This window comes from Cotesia glomerata, linkage group LG9 (genome assembly GCF_020080835.1).
Source record: "Cotesia glomerata isolate CgM1 linkage group LG9, MPM_Cglom_v2.3, whole genome shotgun sequence".
Taxonomy (NCBI): domain Eukaryota; kingdom Metazoa; phylum Arthropoda; class Insecta; order Hymenoptera; family Braconidae; genus Cotesia; species Cotesia glomerata.
Genome location: NC_058166.1, coordinates 438,382 through 456,958, shown reverse-complemented (window position 1 = coordinate 456,958; position 18,577 = coordinate 438,382). Strand labels below are relative to the sequence as shown.

Genomic DNA, 18,577 nt, shown 5'->3' with positions numbered 1-18,577 from the left:
AAATATCGGGCTTTAGTTTGTCAATTAACCGCGAAATGAAAATATTCAAATTAAAAATTTTTTTATTTTTTTATGATTAAATTTCTTTAATAATATTATTATTAAAAAAAAAAAAAAAATAAAAAAAAAAAAACTTTTTTTTTTGTTTTTTATTTGTCTGCATAAATTGATATAAAAAATATTTATTATTAATATTAATCAAGTCTTGAGGTAGACTGATAAATTCGTAGCGATAACACTGTCGCTGTGTTCTGGTAAACTAAAACCACCGGTGGTGGAAGTAGTGCTTGTTGTTGTTGTCAAACTTGACTTTTCACTCAATGAATAATAATTGGGAATGTTTGGAGTTGATGTACGTGCTTTCATCAATACAGTCTTTTCAGTACTTTTATTTGTGGTAGTTTCTTTTATAGAAATTGATGAAACGTCGCTGAATCCCGGCAAAGTCCAGTTGGTCGTTGTTCCATTGTTAACAACAGAAAGTGATTTTTTAAGCGGAGATTTTACCCGTTTTAGGGCAATTGTTATATCAGAATTAGAGGATGAACTTAGTGCGCTGGCTTCACGAGTTTTTCGAACCATTGGAATCAATGAAGCGAGTCCTATGCGCTTTAGGTAGTCTTCCATTTTTTCAGGAGGTGATTCCACATCAATTGGCGTTGTGTCCGAAACTGGAGTGCTTATTATGTCAGAAATACCAGAAAAACCAGAGAAACCTGACAAACTATTTCCACTACTTGTTGAAGTTATTTTATCGCTCTTAATATTAGTGATTCGTTCAACGGAATTTCTTGCGCTACAATTAATTAAAAGTGACTCTATTGATTTTTTATTTAGATTATTATCTGAAAATTGTACCAGTGGTTTGTCCTCTCTATCTTTATCTTTATCTTCTTCAGTCAAAAGAACATTAGAGTGGATACTGAGGATACCCAGAGAAGACACAGATTCAATATTTTCATCAGACTTTTCTGGAGTCGTATTTTCTAATTTTTTCTCACTGTCTTTGATCGATTCACCTAAATTTACGGAAATTCCAATATTATTTTTACTATTCAATTTATTACCACCAACAACAACGCGAGTTTCAGGAGATAAAACTTTTTTTAATTTTCCAGGACTCCTTACACTCCATTGGCTTTGATTTCCCGTGTCAGGAGTATCCAATTCTTCAATTGTTGATAAATTTTCAGGTTTTAATGCTTTTGTCGGAGCTCTATAATTTTTAAATTTTAATAATTAATTTCAATTATAAATTTAATAATAATAATAATAATAAAATAAAACATACCTGGTGTGTGATTCAATATAATTATCATCGTCCAATGTAATAACTGGTATTATGTCTTTATCTTTTGTAGAATTTTTTACCTATAAAATAAACAATTAATTTATTTATTTAAAAAACAAAAAAAAAAAAAAAAAAAATATAATTTACCTTTTCAGTCTTTATTTTAGTTTTCTTCTCAAACCCTTTGACTTTTTTACTCTGCTCTAAAATTTCCTGAGACAATTTAGCAACTACCTCATCATTGGAGGGAAGACTAGGTTTTTCCAAGCCATGCTTTTTTCTCCAACCTTCGATGTCGACATTAGCCGCTTCCTCAGCTATTATTTTCGGCTTAGTTTTTGATAATTTAACAGGCGGTGTTTTACTTTTATTCAAATTATTATTATTATTATTATTATCTGGAATAGGATCTTCAACAGGATTTAATTCTCTTTGGGTAGTTTCGCGAGCTGTAGGACTGTATTGAAAACGAAGATTATCAACGGCCTTTATTAATTGATTGATACTTTCCAAATTAGTCGGAATATTTTTAGAAGCCTCGTTTCGGTGTTGATTCAGTAAAGCATCAATAACTTGGATATTTTCAATGCACTGCTGTTGATCAAGTTGCGACTGTTGACCAACTTGTTCTTGCTCTTGCGATAATCTATCTTCGAGATAATACCGTGTTTTTTTATAATTGTTATTGTTGTTATTGTGACTCTGCGACGTTAAGGTATCATCGTCGGTACCGGTATCGGTATCGGTATCGGTGTTGGTCTGCTCGCTCAGTCCTGTAAATTCTAAAATTTTAGCTATTCGCTCAGGACAGGGTCTGTTTGATCGCATATTTATTATTCTCGGCGATGGAGTTTCTGGTGTTGATGCCGGCGATACGTTGAACCTTGCTAATCTTCTAGCTACAGTGTTATTTTCCGACAAATCCAGCAGCTCAAGAATCGACGTAATATTGCTGAGAAGAGAAGTATTCAAGGTGGGCTTTATCGCTCCTAAACTCGCGTACGACGAGGAACTATGGGAGAAGTTTTCATTGAAAAGATTCGGACTTTGCTCGTAATTTGTGACTTTTATTGTAGACTGCACCTGAGTTTTATTATTTTTCAGAGATGTTGGAGCATTTGAATTTTCGGGTGAAAAGAGACTATCTTCTCTAGCAGCTGGAATCGATACTGAGGGTGCTGCTGCTGTTGCTGATCGTACTTGCTCATTATCTTTCGAGGGTGAAGTAACTTGGATCTTGCCATTTCCGACATTAATAACAATGCTACGACGCGACCTCTCGGTTGTTGGAATATCAATGTCTGGGTGAGTTATTATTGTAACCATTGGCTCAATGTAATCCAATTTATCCGATTGGTTAACCGTATCTTGGATATTTAAAAGTCTGGATGCTCTGTCTGGAGACATTTCGACTTGAATACTCTTGTCCTTGCCTTCCTCTTCGGTTCTAGATGTCTGAACCGCTATTTCACTTCTATCAGACATTTTATTTGTTTTTCTATTGCTTTTTTCTTTTCGTAATTTTATTTTTCTTCCATTGTCAGAGACATTTGACAAATTAATAACTTTTATTTCTGGCGATAATTGTCTTGCTGGTGACACTGCAGCTGGTCGTTCAGGCTCCTGAATTTTACTCTGATTGGTGGTAATGTTGTTGTTAAATAATGGAGTCATGCTCGCGTCAAATATTTCATTTGGCAAACAAGTTCCAAATTCTTGGAGCAATAATTTTTTTTGCCTCTCGACTTTTTTCAACATTTCTAAAATTTGTTCATCACGCGTTAAATTTTGCTCTACTTCGATCTCTTGTTGATTTCTCATTGAATTCACATGAGGCTCGTCTCTATCTAATTGATGATCCCCCCAAAAAGCTTGTTGAACCGGTGATTTTAGAGTTTCTTTCCGCGGCAGAGTAATTATTCTTTCAGGTAATTGATTGTCTTGTTCACTTGCCGTAATAATACCATCAAAATCACGATCGATAAGTTTTTGTCTTGCTTTTTCAACTCTCTTGTTTCTCAGCTCGGCTTGAGTTTTTCCTCGATACTCCTGAAATTTCCCTGTCTCAGAATCAATTCTCGAAGCCTTTAATTTTCTTTCCTCCCTAGACAAAGTATCGAGATTTTTAATCAAATTATTGTAATCGCGTTTAACTTTCTCTCTAAGCAGAGCATCAACTCCTCGACGCCTGGATTTACTCTCATCAATTTTATAAGAAGAAGGTTCTTGAACAACCTGCTGAGCAGCTTCTTGAGCATTCATTTCTCCCTCAACATTGATGATCCTCTCTACAAGATCGCTCGATTTGTTAACAGTCAAAGGAGTTCTCTGGGTGTTTTTGCTTCTAGATGTCAAAGAAGTTGTTGGTCTGTTGGTAGTTTGTGCAGGAATGTCGGAAAAATAAGAAGAATCATCGCTGACAGACGTAGTACTGACCAAATCAATATTATTTGGCTGTCGGTAGTCCTCGGGATTGTACTTTGAATTATCACTGTGTCTTTCAGAATTTGGACAAGTACAACAATCGTTGCATAAACACAAAAAATCTGTTATCACATCTTCCTCAGGCTCTTGCTGGTGAACTTCCACGATAACTTGATGCTGCGGTGATTTTATTCTCGTTTTTATCGGTGAATTTTTCAAGAGCTTTTTCTTTTTAGCAGAAACAGGTAGTTTTGGTTTTGATTTAGCCTTTGGTAGTCCTGCTATCATGGCCGAGCGTAAGTTTTCCGTCTCGCGAACTTGTTTCAACCTCTGGTGTTTAGTATTACCATTATCACTTTTAGTATTGATCAAATGAGCCGCCTCTTTTCCACGTTCAACAGCTACCGCATGATTTTTGTACTTTTCAGCTTCTAAAATAACCTGAGACTGGGGCTGAATCGATGCGGATTCGTGAGCCAGCCCAATATTGTTCATTTCATCTTGATACCGCTGCTGAATCTCATTTAATTTTTTATTGTGCAAACGTCTCAAATCAGAATCTTGATTTTTTTCTAAATTATTTATTTCCTTTCTTGCAATGTCTTTTGTCCGTTCTAATAAATTACTCGATATATCTTTTGACTGCTGCCGTACCTAATAATATATTCAATTAGTATAATAATAAAAAATAAATAAATTTATAATATAGTTATTATTTACCTGTTCAATACGTAACCTACGACGACGTTCACGTTCAAATTTTTTTATTTGCTCACGGTCCGATAAAACTGTTTTTTCTCTTCGCATACAAACTGGATTTACTGTCACGTAAACAGACATATTTTTTATATTTATTTTATTTATTTACATTACAAATAATATATATAAATTTATCTGACAACAACAAAACAAAACGGTTAGAATTTCTTTCTCTTTGTCTCTCTCTCTAATAAAAATGGCCGCGGAATTAAAATCCAGCGACATTTTTTTTATTTTTTAAGAAAAATTTTCTTTCAACTAGAAATTTATAAAATATCTAACGCCATTTTTAATAACAAAGTAATGATTAACTTAAATGGAATATAAAAAAATTAGTGTGCTTTTTTTTTTTCCTTTTAATTAGAGATAAAAATATAGTTTTTATTAATATCAGTTTAAAAATAGTTTGAATTTTTTTCAACAGATAGCGCAACGATATAAAAACTATCCGAACGTGCTCTAGCGGGAAAAAAACAAAACAAGTGTGCTTGTGGTTGTAAATTTTACATCAAAATCGTGAAAGAAAAGGAGGGAGACGAACAGGATTACACGATTACAGTCGTCGTGACATTACAAGCGGCCAGGCTACTTTTATTATTATTTTAATTAGTCATTGCGCGTGACAGCTAAATAGAAAATAACACAAATTAATTATTTAAATAAAAAGTAATAAACATAAACAAAGTATTATCTTCCGTATAAAATAAAAATACGACAATGAATTTGTGACAAAAACGGTGAGCCTTTTATTTTTTTTTTTGCTCTAATTTTTTTTTTTTTTTTTTTTTTTTTTTTTTTATCATCATCATCAATAAGCTTCGACGTATAATGGCTGTGTGTCTTTATCAGTGAACTTTGAGGGAAACTTATTATTTATTATTGAGCACGAGCACGCAAAATTTGTATTAAACAGCTCGCGGTATTTATTATTAATTATTATTATTTTTTTACATCGATAATACAAGAGCGCGGGAAAATTTAAATTATATATTGATCCAAGAGGTTATCATCTCCCAGCTGTTTTATTTTTTTATTTATTTTTATCCATTAATTCTGTCAATTTACTATTATTTTTTTATTTTTATAAGAAAAATTAAATTGGAAAAAAAGATATAATAATTAATAAATGATGACGGGTTAAATTAACAGCCCCCATAAAAAGGTCCTTGAAAATCGATAATTTTTTACGTCACAGAATCAGATAAAACAAATAACCACCGTGGGCGTAATATGTATATATATATAATAGGTGAAAAGCCCTCCTTCCTTTCTAAGCTTACTGTTTAAATATTTATAAAATTAACAAGTATTTATTTTTTCAGATTGACAATGTCCAGCAGCACAAAAGACTAAACCCTACAGGATGTGGAGATAATAATTTTATTGGTGATATTCTCTTTTTCTCTCACTCTATCTCTCTCTCTCTCTCTCTATATATATATATATATATATCTATATATCTATAATAGGATTATTACACCAGTTCCATAAAAATAAGGTTTAGTTAAATAAAGTGATAAAGTGTGGAAGGGTATTTGTGAAATGGCCTTCATGATGAAGAAAAAAAAGTACAAATTTTCGGTAGAACTTGTCCTTGAAGAACTTACCGCGGTGCCTTTTGTAAACGCAGTACTGTTTGCAAAGATGCGGTTAACGGACAGTGGATCCTTTGTAGATCATTCCACCAGGTGAGCTTTCTCTTCTTACCATAATTTATAAATTAATTTTATTTTTATAATTATAATTACTATTATAAACAACCGTCACTTCTATTCCCGGTTTAAAATACCGCCTACGTTTGTTGGCCAATAGCCAAAATCTATGCGATGACGCTCATCCAGCTCTGGAATTTACGGAAGCTAAAAAAAGATTCAAACAATAAAGATAAATTTTATGTTTGATATATCCGCAATTTTTTTTTTTTTTCAATTGATAAATCGACACGGAAATGATAAATTTTAAAGCGGTGTAGTAAAATTGTTTGTTAAATTAAAAGTAAACAGAGCAATGAACTTGATGTTGAGAAAAGTAATCATCACTGATTAATTGTGACAAATAAAAATAATATTACAAGTAGTACAGGGGTAAAATCCTTGAACGATAACCTTTTCTGTGATTATTTAAAATAGTTTAAGATAAATGTCCTGCCGCAGTGCGGTTCTGGCTCCCATTTAATTACCTTAAAAAAAAAAAAAATAATTTCGTTAATATTATTATTGTACAGGAGTAAAGAGGAAAGAGAAAAAAAAATTAAGAAGAAGAAAAGTCATAAGTACGCCGAGTTAGGTGCAGGTTAATATAAACAATATATAAAGATAATGGACAATGTCCGTTGTGGGAAGTTACTGTTGCTCTGCTGATGAGGAAACGGAAATATAATAACATTAAATATTTATTTATCTATTTTTTTCATAGAGGTCTTTGGGATTCAGCCAAAGTAAACGGTGTCCTTGACCGCTATTCCTTGCCAAAAATTACGGGTTTAAATTGTCGAGGACATTCTGGACAGTTTTCATTATATATTATTGATTTATATTGAGAAAAATTAACGTACCAATGACGGTACCTTTGTAAATCAATAATCCTTGCGTCATACATAATTTTATATATTTTTTTAATAATTAGTTAAAATTAAAAACGTTTTATTCTAATGACACACGTTATTGGCCGTGACCGTGGTTGCCAGACATAGACAATAAAGAATAATAATTATGATAAACAGACATGGTATTAATATAAAAAAAAGAAGTCATCCTACTGAATGTATGATCTAACACTTGTTATTTGTATTTTTATTTTTAAAAATGTCATCATCGTTATAATTATTTTATAATCTACACTTAAATATCTAATAGACTGTTAATTGTTTTTAGATAATTTAAATTTATCAATAAAATTATATATTTTTTTGATCTAAGAAATCGTGCCAAGTAGTCAAGTAGAGCCGCGTTCAAGGTTCTGATAAGAAATAAATTTTTTATATAGAGTCTAATATACAGAGATTGAGGATAAAATCGTTTTATTTGGTTGACTTTAGAAAGTTTATTTACTGGATTATGAAATAAAATTCAAAGAGCCTTGAACAGCCTTGCCACCACTAGTCCCCATTTTAAAACTCTGGATAGTATCGAAAAAAAAAACATTATAAGAGATGTATAAAAGATTGTAGTTGTAGTGTATAAATTTATACTTTCCTTGATTTAATTACGTAACCGATTATCGGGTCTGCAACAAGTGAAAGAAGGTTACAGCCTTTTTAAATCCATCACAGACAGATTTTATTTTATTTTATTTTATTAATACTCTATATTTTTTATTAGTTATTAAGTTATTATTATTAATAATAATTACGGAAGTGAAATTGATTATTGAAATGATAATGGACCACTTGACCTTACTTGGCTGCAATCGATTTAGTTTGAATATCATTATTATTTTTATATTACTTGAAATATTTTTTCATTATTTTTATTTTGTATAATTACTTTACTACACGCAATGACGTTTAGATTTATTTTAAGTAGCATTAATCAATACAATAGGTAAAACGCACAGTTATATTATTAATCCCCTAATATATTTTTAAATCCATTCGCAGAGTCTAATCTTTTATAAGCCTATTAAATTATTTACAATCACGTACATAACTTTTGTTATTAAAATACAATTTCTATTAATTTATACTTTCATAGTATGAAAAAATAATTATTATACTACTTTCATTAATTTCACTATAGTGAAAATAATATTTTAATTAATTACTATTTATTCTCAGTTAAATTTCTCTATTTTTTTCAGGGAAGAAGTTCAAAATCATACGGTACGATGGAATGCTAAATTTGAATTTTTATGCAAAATGAGCGCCAGCGCATCCACTGGAGTTCTTGATCCTTGCATACTCAGGATATCTATCAGAAAAGTAAAATTTCCTTTAAATTTATTAAATTTAAATAAATATTAAACTAAATAATGATAATTTTTATAGGAACTTAAAGGAGGACGATCATTCCAGAAATTAGGATTCACTGATTTAAATCTTGCGGAATTTGCTGGAGCTGGACTGTGTCGACGTAGGTGTTTACTCGAGGGTTATGATACGCGACATCGTCAAGATAATTCGATGCTGAGAGTCGCTATTAAAATGAACATGCTCTCAGGAGACATTCTTTTCAAAGTGTAATTATTATTAATTATTTTATTAAAGTTAAATATTAAAATTATTATTTTTTAAATATATTAATTGTTAAAGACCTTCACCGTCGCCAAAACAAACTCAGCTTGCAGTCCCGGGGGCTCCTGGTGTCCCGAGTATTGCCGATGAAGTTATTGTAAGCGACAGATGTAATCGTGAGGACTACGTATCGAGTGGTTCTCTTGCCGGGAGCACGGCAAGCGCCAGCAGTGGGTTTGGTAGTCTTCCTAAAAAGAGGCCCGCACTCTTTTCTTCAGGTAATTCGTTTTTTTTTTTTTTTTCTTCTATTATAATTTTTTTTCTTTTTGTTTATCTAAATAGAATTGCTCAGTGGTACGGAATCTTATGATCCGATGACGCTCAATGAAGTGGTACCTTCGGCATTGCCTCCAGAAGTATTGACGGAAGTTCACACCGAGTCGGGACACTCGAGAAATTCAAGCAACACAAGTCAACTGAGCAAAGGCTCGGGATATGGTTCTTTAAATTCTCATAGTCAGCACAGTAGACAAAGCAGCAGTGGTGATAGTGGACACATTAGGTAATTTATTTATATTTTATAGTAATTAATAATTTTAAAAACATTCGTTGATAACCTCAGATTAAATATTCGAAATATTTTTAATTTTTAATCTGAGAATATTAATTAAATAAATAATTTAACACTAGGAATCATCTACTAATAAGTCATCATCAGCTCTAAGAATATTCCCTCTGCTAGGGTTGTTTTTTTTTTTTTCTATTTTTAATTAATTTATTTTTATTATAATTTAATTTTTATCGTAATTAATAAAATAATAATAAATTTATTATAATTTTGCATGAAAATATTTTTTGTGTTAATTATTATAGGTCACCCTCTTGGCCGGTATGGGCACCACGGCTTCCAACCCTCTCTCAAAATGAGCCTTACCCTGTAAATAATAATCCCCCGAGCTCGATGTATTTAACGCCCCCGTCACCTTTGTCCCAGTTGTCCAAGTTATCCCGATTGGGTTCAGAATCATCGACCCCAAAACGTTTCTGGACTCCGTCTCCATCAATACCCGTCGAGTCAATTAGATCCCTGAGTAGTACAGTTGGCTCGGTAAATGTCAACGGTACTTATCATCATCATCATCATCATCATCATCATTCTAATAGAGATAGTTTGACAACAGCGGGTGGAGGATTTAAAAGACCTCCTCCGCGAGTCGGACAGTCGACCTGGCGCAATATCTCTAAAACTTGTGATTGCGTCGAGAACCAGCCAAGTTCAACGGTATTGCGACTGGCCGACCAAGCCCGAGCTGTCTCTTCCCCAGATCCTCTTCATCGGCCCGAAACTCCCCGTACCTCCTCGTTTATCTCCGTTGCTGCTCAGACCCTCAGGTAGGTTATTTATTTAAAAAAAAAATAAATATCACCGGTTATTGCTGTTATTTGGGTTACCCGCGTGAGGTGATTTAGTCGCGCCGTAACTGTTTAGAATTTCCTAAGCTTTATCTTCTGAATGGATCAGGTGCTATCATTTTCATTCTCATTTTTTTTTTTTTTTTGTTTCACTACAATTGCATTTAAAAGTAAATATTTTCTTTATTTTTTTTTTTTATTGATTGAATACGAGCTTGTTTTAAGAAATTAGTACGGCTTTTGTTTGGAAACTTGCAGAGGCATCGGAGGCGGGCACAGAAAATTACTGGACGGTACGGGAGTTAAATTACCAACAGTTACTACAAGTCCAGACTCTGATGAATCAATGCTAAGTGTCCCGTCAGATATATCATCTGCTACTTTACAGCATCGTAACAGCATTACCCCACCGTATGCTTAATTATCTATTATTACTAAATACAGACTAGCTTGTGCATGTGGCTTATCATTTACACTTAAACTTTTATTTTTTTTTATAATCCTTTAAAGATAGAAAAAAAAAATTATTAAAAAAATTTCTAATTACAAGTATATTGATAATAAATTTGTATTTTTATTGCAAGAAATCCATCTGGTGGATCAGGATTGAGCGAAACTGGATCGCTGGATCGGGCAAAAGCTGCTTTAGAGCGCAGGAAAAAGGCTGAGGACTCTGGTAATTCAGTCGCGTGCAGAGTTGAAGTGACACGTCCTAATCCGGACTCGTTGATTGACGAATTGCTCAAGGCAACTAATTTAGAGCAGACTGATCTTGAAAGTGCTGAAAGTAAGTTATTAATATACAATTAACAATGATAATTATTAAAAATTAATTAATTGATCATTTTTAGCGTCTGGACTGCAATTATTTATTGGAAAAGACGGATCAACAGCGCTGGGTAGTCATGAAGTTAAAAGCCAAATGCCGGCAGGTGTATTTAAGCAAGTTGTTATGGAAGAAAACAATAGGTAACATCAGCAGATGACGACGTCTGGCAGCTCATTAAGAAGACAGTACTCGTCATCTCGCCAGTCAACAATACCACCAACATTTTCACTAGCTCTTGTACCGGAACTCGTTATGGAAACTTCCGAACCGAGATAGTAATTCGTACTATAGTACTTTTTTTTTTTTTTCTTCATCTTACTATTATTATTATTATATATTTTCTTGATTATTTTATTTTATTTTACTCGTATTATATATTAACAAAGATGGTATTTTATTAGTCCATCGGATTCCGATCGCGTAAATCGCACATGAGACTAAGACTTTATTTTCTTATTTCTTTTCTTCCTGGAATTAAAACGATTGGTAGTTAAATTTAAAAAATAGATAGATAAATAATAAAATGTTTATTAAATTTAAACACTACGACGGTTACTTGTGTCGGTCTTTATTTTATTTATATTTTTTTTTTCATTTTTCTTCTGTAAATAACAATGATCTTTGAAATAACGCAAGTAAATCGACTGTTTAAAATTTGTATATATAATAATAATAATAACAATAATTATTAAAAATATGTAGTTGTTAATTAGATAAGTGGCGCTTCAGACAATTTTTATTATTTATTTTTCGCCGCTTAATGGTTGCCATAAATTATAATACATCTAAAGAAAAAAGTAAAAAAAAATAATAATAATGGAATTGAAGGATATTTATTTTTATTTTTAATTTAGACTTGCCAAAATACAACCAGTTATTAATTATTAAAATCATCACGTGACATCACTGACTGATTTCTTATGGTATTAATCATTAATTAAATGCTTCTTAATTATGTCTCAGATTCTTCCAATTAAACATTTTTTTTTTTTTTTTTTTTTCTTTTTATATAATTTACTGGTGATGTATAAATTTTTAATCGCCAGTTTCAGCAATTGTAATTATATCGCTGTATTTTGATTTTTTAAAAATAATTTACGCGTGAAAGAAAAACAGATATTATTGTTGTGATATTTATGATAATTGTAATAATTAAATTATTACTGTATTGTCAATTGTATTATATATTAATTAAAAAAACAAAAATTATTTTATGGCTACGATTTTTTTAAAAAGAAAAATAATGTAAGAAAGTAAAGAAAGATTCATATAAGGATGTTTAAGTTGTCTTCAATAAATAACTAGTTAAAAAAAAATTAGTTGGAATTTAACAGAGAGAAGCGGAACTGTATAAACTTTCTCTAGGTCCAAAGACTTGATCTAACTTATTGCTGTTGACGTAACGTCCGTTTCATTATTATATTATTATTTCGCACTTAGTATCGATTTATAAATAAATAAAACAAGGCTTTCACGTTTAAATAAAACGTAATATACGTCCATCGTCCATCTCTAAATTAATATTAATCACTGTTATTATAATCGCGTAACAATTGGATAAAAAAAAATTAAAGACAAAATATATAACAGCTGCCGTTTGAAATATAAATTCCCCTCTCCTATAAATTAAATTTTTTTACCTCTCTAGGCTTGGAGCCTTCCAGTTCTCAGTACATTTCTCCGTTTGCTCTTTTAATCAGACAATATAACTCGGTAAACTTGCAATTAAACAATGTCAATAATTAAATTGTCCATTCAATTTATTTTTATTATTTTACTTCCCGTTTGGGCAGAGACGGACATTGATAAATATTTTCCAGCTTACGCGGTCGCTAAATACTCTCGGGGTTTAAAAAACTCGAGTTGTAAGAGTCAACTGGAGGAATTTAAACTTGGAGTAGATGCCAAGGTGCTTTGGAGTCTTAAAGGTAAAAATAATTTAAAAAAAAACAATATCAATTTATTAAATTAAATTAAATTTATTTTTTGACAGTTTTAGATGCTAGCGGTGAACCAAAACCTGGATTTTTTTATGGGAATAATTATTGGCTCGGTTTACGGAGTCAATGTTTTGATTTGGAAATAAAAGAGCCTTTGGAGTTGGATCAAGAATTTTTAAAAAATAATTCAAGGTACCGGAAAAAAAGTCTCGAGTTTCCACCCTTTCCGTTGAATTACTTTGTTGTTAAATTTAATCACAACAGCACCAATCAGTATCACTTTAGGATTAAAAATGAGGTAAGTTTTTTTTAATAAACTTTAGACATTTAATTTATTAATTATAAATAAATAATAGGACATAATAACATTGGGATTATGTTTGCCCGAATCTTGTCTACCAGAAGAATTGACCGAAATAATTAAACAGATCTTCGATAAAAGAATCCTTGCAATCAGTAATTTGTATTCCGCAGACTTTACCCTTTTGGAAATTTACGATTTAAAAGACAATCATCAGTGGCTTATCAATTGGCGGATAATCTGTATATGGTACGAATAATAATATTAAATTAAATAAAATATAATTATTAAAATAATTATCCAGCTGTATCCTGATTGTAACGGTGATAATGGCAGTGGTTGGAACGACTTGTGATATAATTGTTAATCAGCGACGTCAAAAATCTAAGGACAAAAAAAATGTTATTAAGAAAATATTAATTTGTTTTTCCGTATATACAAATTCGAAAATAATATTCAATACTAAAATAAATAAAGATTCTGTTGCGTCGATTCACGGACTTCGTTTCTTCGGAATGCTATGGATAATTATGATCCACACGGTTTACTACTCAAATGATTACGTTGACAATAGAACAACAGTCTGGCGATTATCTCAAGACTTACCCGCTCAAATTCTCACCAACGGGAGTCTATCTGTTGACACTTATTTCTGTCTCAGTGGATTCTTGGTCAGTTGGCTATTTTTTAGTCGACATAAAACCCGTGAAAATCCACCAGTCAGAGAGCACAAATTCCGGTGGTTAGATTATTTTGGACTGATAGCTAAGCGTGTCATAAGGTAAATAATAATAATAATTTTAAACGTATTTAAAAAACATCTAAAATACATCATTAAAAATTGTCAATATACAAGAATTACTCAGTGGTTCTTAATAAGTCCAACTGAATGATAGTCACGGACAGTGTCTCGGATAGCCTAAGGGTAGAGCAGTTGGCGCGACACCAGGTTCGATTCCTGGTCTGAGCATTTTCCGAGTTATTATTTTTTCGGTGGCCGAAAAAAGTTTTCACTGAGTAAAAAATTAACTTCTTTGCTTAATCTTAATCTTAATTAAAAATAAAAAATTTTTAAATAAAAGTTAAATTATTAAAATTTTTAATAAAAGTGGTGAAAATAAATTTAATAAATAAAAATTTAATGTAAAATTTAAAAATTAGTCTAACATCAATTTGGATCGGGGATAATGGCTTTTAAATATAGAACTCTTTATTTAATAATAATAATAATATTTATAATTATAATTTCAGAAAAAAAAAAAATTACTCAGAGTAAAAATAATTTTCATAAAAAATTTCTTAAACAAAATAAAATTTGTTTCATGCCGTAAGATGGACAGCGGAGTTTATAAGAAGGTCCTTCTTTACAAGCATGGAATGTGCGTTTTCCATACATGCTTGTAAATTTACGATTCTAGTAAAAAATTTTCTGTTATTTATAATTATAAAAATAATAATTATTATTACAATAATAATAATAATAATAATAATTTACTATTTTTTCCGAAAATCGGTGTTTCCAAATTGATGTTAGACTAATTTTTAAATTTTACATTAAATTTTTATTTTATTAAATTCTTTAAATTTTTACTTATTATTTATTATTATATAATTAATTAATTTATATTTATATATATTATTTATAATTTCAGACTTACTCCAGCGTATTTATTAATTATCGGAATTGCTGAAATAAATTTTGGATGGTACGCTGAAACATCAGCTTTCAGAATATCTGAAAAACCTCAAGAAAATTGTCCCCTGTATTGGTGGAGAAATTTATTGTACATAAACAATTTATTTCCTTGGAATCAAGCAGTATGAATAAAATGTTTTATTTATTAAATTATTTCATTTGAATAATACTTATTAATAATTTAATTTTAATTTAAGTGCTTGTCTTGGAGCTGGTATTTATCAAACGAGATGCAATTTTATATTATTGGAACTTTTTTACTTATTTTATCAGACTTGTAAGTAATCTATTTTATCAAACAAATTTTCATTTTAAAATTAATAAGCAATAAAATTTTTTAAGATATTTTAAAATAGCTGCTGGAGCTTTGATCAGTTTTTTAATTATTTCAATGGTAATCAATTGTATAATTTCTTCAACATACGCTTATACGACCATGTAATTATATATTTAAATTATAATATATAAGATGTTTATATATCATTAATTAGAGATACCCGTAGGTTAGATCAATTATGGAATCTAATGGATGTTGTATATTCACCTCCTTGGATGAGAATTGGCCCTTATTTAATAGGAATTGTTGCTGGATATATTTTAACAAAGCTCAAGGGTAAATTAATTCTCAAACGAGTAAGTAACAAAATAATAATTTATATTATATTATATATAGATAATTGTTTTTTATATCTATTTTTTTCAGAAAATATTATGCTTATTTTGGATAATAGGAAGCATGTGTAATATTTTGACACTTTTTGGACTTTACGGGCGTCATCTTTCAATAGCCACCACTGCAATTTATGTTGCAGTAAGCCGAATTACATGGGCTATAGGTATATCATGGTTATTAATTGCCTGTCAAACCAACAATGCCGGTTTTATAAACAAATTATTATCTTTTAAAATATGGATACCTCTAAGCAGACTTACTTATTGCGCGTATTTATTAAATCCTCTTCTTATTAATTCTATTTATCTTCAATCTGAATCGGCAATTCACATAGACTTTCTTCCAACAGTAAGTTTTTATTATTATAATAATAATAATAATTAAAAAGTTCTATATTTCAAAGCCATTATCCCCGATCCAAATTGATGTTAGACTAATTTTTAAATTTTACATTAAAATTTTTATTTATTAAATTTATTTTCACCACTTTTATTAAAAATTTTAATAATTTAACTTTTATTTAAAAATTTTTTATTTTTAATTAAGATTAAGATTAAGCTAAGAAGTTAATTTTTTACTCAGTGAAAACTTTTTTCGGTCACCGAAAAAATAATAACTCAGAAAATGCTCAGACCAGGAATCGAACCTGGTGTCGCGCCAACTGCTCTACCCTTAGGCTATCCGAGACACTGTCCGTGACTATCATTCAGTTAGACCTATTAAGAACCACTGAGTAATTATTGTATATTGAAAATTTTTAATGATGTATTTTTTTTAAATACGTAGACTCTAATCTCCTACTTGATTGTATGAAGATTGTAGTCCGTCTGGCCAGGATTTTTTGATAATTTACTATTTTTTCTGAAGATCGGTGTTTTTACTAATTAAATAGTTCTATATTTCAAAGCCATTATCTCCGATCCAAATTGATGTTAGACTAATTTTAATTTTACATTAAAATTTTTATTTATTAAATTTATTCCTGGTCTGAGCATTTTCCGCGTTATTATTTTTTTCGGTGACCGAAAAAAGTTTCACTAAGTAAAAAATTAACTTCTTTGCTTAATCTTAATCTTAATTAAAAATAAAAAATTTTTAATTATTAGATATATACACCCGAATATGGTATTGAGTGCTCATACCAACAATAAAAGTGATGAAAATAAATTTATTAAATAAAAATTTTAATGTAAAATTTAAAATCGGGGATAATGGCTTTGAAATATAGAACTCTTTAATTAGTAAAAACATCGGAAAAAATAGTAAATAATAATTATTTTTTCAGAAAACCATGTTCCTTGGAATCGCCTTCATGACTTATTTTTGTGCATATATTGCTACTATTTTACTCGAGACTCCTTATATTTTATTGCTTAAAATTTTTAAGTCATAAATTTTGTAAATATATATTTTATAATTTGAATAAAATCTAAAATTTATAATTGTAAAAAAAAAAAATTAATTTAAAACCGTAAGACTAAAATAAAGTACACATGGTGTTTAATAATAAATATTGATCAAACATTTACGTCGTATTTTAACATCAAGTTTATGTAGTAAATTAAATATAGTAAAAGGATTTAAATACTAAAAGTTAAAATTAGTTTATTTTAATAAAAATGCCGGGAAAGAAAAAAAATAAAGGATCAAAATTAGGAAAAATGAGTGAAGAAGAACGATTACGTTATCTTCAGCATCGAGCTGAAGTAGAATTAGAAGCTAAACGACGAAAGCAGCAGCTTATTGCCGGTTTTACTAAAAATAAATTAAAACGTGAGGAGGCATTTTCTCGTTTAAATCATGCTAAAATAAATGAACAGTGGAGATTCAAATTACGGGAATTTAAATCTCGGGAATTATACGATCAGGTTGAGTATCTATGGAATTATTTTGATGAAACATTTAATAAAAAAAATTCAATAATTGATAGACTTTACCATGAATTGGAAAATTCAGATGTTAATCATCGCCGTCTTCAACAAGTACATATTTTAATGATTGATAAATTGATTGATAGTCATAGAAAGAGACTTGAGGGCTTACATAATAATTATATTAAATATTTAATGTTGATAAAAATTGGAGAGTTTAATGAAATGGGCGAGGCTAAACGAGAATTAATTGATAGTTGTAAACATTTAGAAACTGTTATTTATACTGAAAATTATTTAATAAATAATAAATTAGTGAAAACTATGACAAGAAATGCTATCAATACCTACAATATTGAATTTACAGTAAGTTTTTTGTTTTTAATAATTAATAATAAATAAATAAATAATTATTAATATTATTGGTATTTTATTTCAGAAAATTAAAGATATTGATGAAATTCGAAAAAAAACAGGAGATAACATTTCTAAATTATGGTTTAAATTAAGACAAACAATTGCCAATTATGAAAATAAAACTAAAAATCTAAGACAAGAGTATGATAATTTAAAAAAATTTGATGAAAATCACAAAAATAAAACAATTCATTTTCCACAACTTGAACATTTTTTGACATCAACAATAGACATTTTAAAAAATCAAGAAAATTTATTGACAGAGACGCGAAATAAAACTATTAAAGATTTAGAGGTGAAAATTGAAATTTTTAATAGACGTGTTCTTAAGCTGAGAGATAAATCAAGTGTTGATAAAATTACCGATAACGTACAATTAAAAAGATTAAGTGTTGTTAGTGGAAAAGTAATTGATGATTTGAAAAAGATTGCGGAAAAAAGGCATACGGTAACTCTACTAATTAATTTGTGTTTAAATATTGAGCCCTTTTTAATAGGCAAGTGTACACAATTTATTAATCAAGAAGAAACTGATGATGACGATGATGATAATAAAGAGTTTAATTTAGTGACAAAAGACCAGTCAATGATTGCTCCTTACAATCTTTTAGATTTAAACTTTTGGAAAGCATTTAATTATGTCAAAGCGGAAAATTATATTCGGAAAAAACAATTAAGTAAAGCGATTGCTGAAAATAATAAATTAAAACGTTATATGAAATCGTACTTTGGGGCCGTAACTCGAGCAACTTCTAAATTAATTGATTGATTATTAATTTATTGATACAGTAA

General features: G+C 29.7%; 4 protein-coding genes across 10 annotated transcripts; 3 read left to right on the top strand and 1 right to left on the bottom strand.

Annotated features, from left to right (window-relative positions):
• Positions 1–137: 137 nt before the first annotated feature.
• On the bottom strand, positions 138–4,643 carry LOC123272156. Its single transcript, XM_044738847.1, has 4 exons — positions 4,436–4,643; positions 1,439–4,369; positions 1,292–1,371; positions 138–1,216 (listed from the first exon to the last, which is right to left on the bottom strand). The coding sequence occupies exons 1-4, from the start codon at positions 4,553–4,555 to the stop codon at positions 199–201; spliced, it is 4,149 nt and encodes a 1,382-aa protein (XP_044594782.1). The 5' UTR covers positions 4,556–4,643; the 3' UTR covers positions 138–198.
• Positions 4,644–4,996: 353 nt separating this feature from the next.
• LOC123272148 (protein FAM102B) lies at positions 4,997–12,191 on the top strand. 5 transcript variants are annotated; one of them, XM_044738831.1, is made up of 12 exons: positions 4,997–5,211; positions 5,670–5,723; positions 5,797–5,860; positions 5,944–6,162; positions 8,273–8,393; positions 8,460–8,650; positions 8,724–8,923; positions 8,988–9,207; positions 9,519–10,037; positions 10,317–10,469; positions 10,643–10,845; positions 10,910–12,191. In XM_044738831.1, the coding sequence occupies exons 4-12, from the start codon at positions 6,017–6,019 to the stop codon at positions 11,029–11,031; spliced, it is 1,875 nt and encodes a 624-aa protein (XP_044594766.1). In that variant the 5' UTR covers positions 4,997–5,211; positions 5,670–5,723; positions 5,797–5,860; positions 5,944–6,016; the 3' UTR covers positions 11,032–12,191. The 5 variants fall into 5 exon arrangements, with proteins under 5 accessions (XP_044594766.1, XP_044594764.1, XP_044594767.1 ...); XM_044738829.1 differs by lacking the exon at positions 5,670–5,723; XM_044738830.1 differs by lacking the exon at positions 4,997–5,211 and having other exon boundaries at positions 5,654–5,723; positions 5,797–6,162.
• A 148-nt stretch (positions 12,192–12,339) lies between these two features.
• LOC123272144 (nose resistant to fluoxetine protein 6-like) lies at positions 12,340–16,947 on the top strand. 3 transcript variants are annotated; one of them, XM_044738816.1, is made up of 10 exons: positions 12,340–12,815; positions 12,881–13,125; positions 13,184–13,377; positions 13,433–13,909; positions 14,781–14,946; positions 15,022–15,101; positions 15,167–15,262; positions 15,328–15,457; positions 15,528–15,845; positions 16,783–16,947. In XM_044738816.1, the coding sequence occupies exons 1-10, from the start codon at positions 12,620–12,622 to the stop codon at positions 16,888–16,890; spliced, it is 2,010 nt and encodes a 669-aa protein (XP_044594751.1). In that variant the 5' UTR covers positions 12,340–12,619; the 3' UTR covers positions 16,891–16,947. The 3 variants fall into 3 exon arrangements, with proteins under 3 accessions (XP_044594751.1, XP_044594750.1, XP_044594752.1); XM_044738815.1 differs by having other exon boundaries at positions 15,316–15,457; XM_044738817.1 differs by lacking the exons at positions 15,528–15,845; positions 16,783–16,947 and having other exon boundaries at positions 15,181–15,262; positions 15,316–15,457.
• Positions 16,948–17,021: 74 nt separating this feature from the next.
• On the top strand, positions 17,022–18,554 carry LOC123272149 (dynein regulatory complex subunit 2). Its single transcript, XM_044738834.1, has 2 exons — positions 17,022–17,734; positions 17,808–18,554. Exons 1-2 carry the CDS (start codon positions 17,117–17,119, stop codon positions 18,552–18,554), a joined length of 1,365 nt encoding a protein of 454 aa, XP_044594769.1. The 5' UTR covers positions 17,022–17,116.
• Positions 18,555–18,577: the final 23 nt, after the last annotated feature.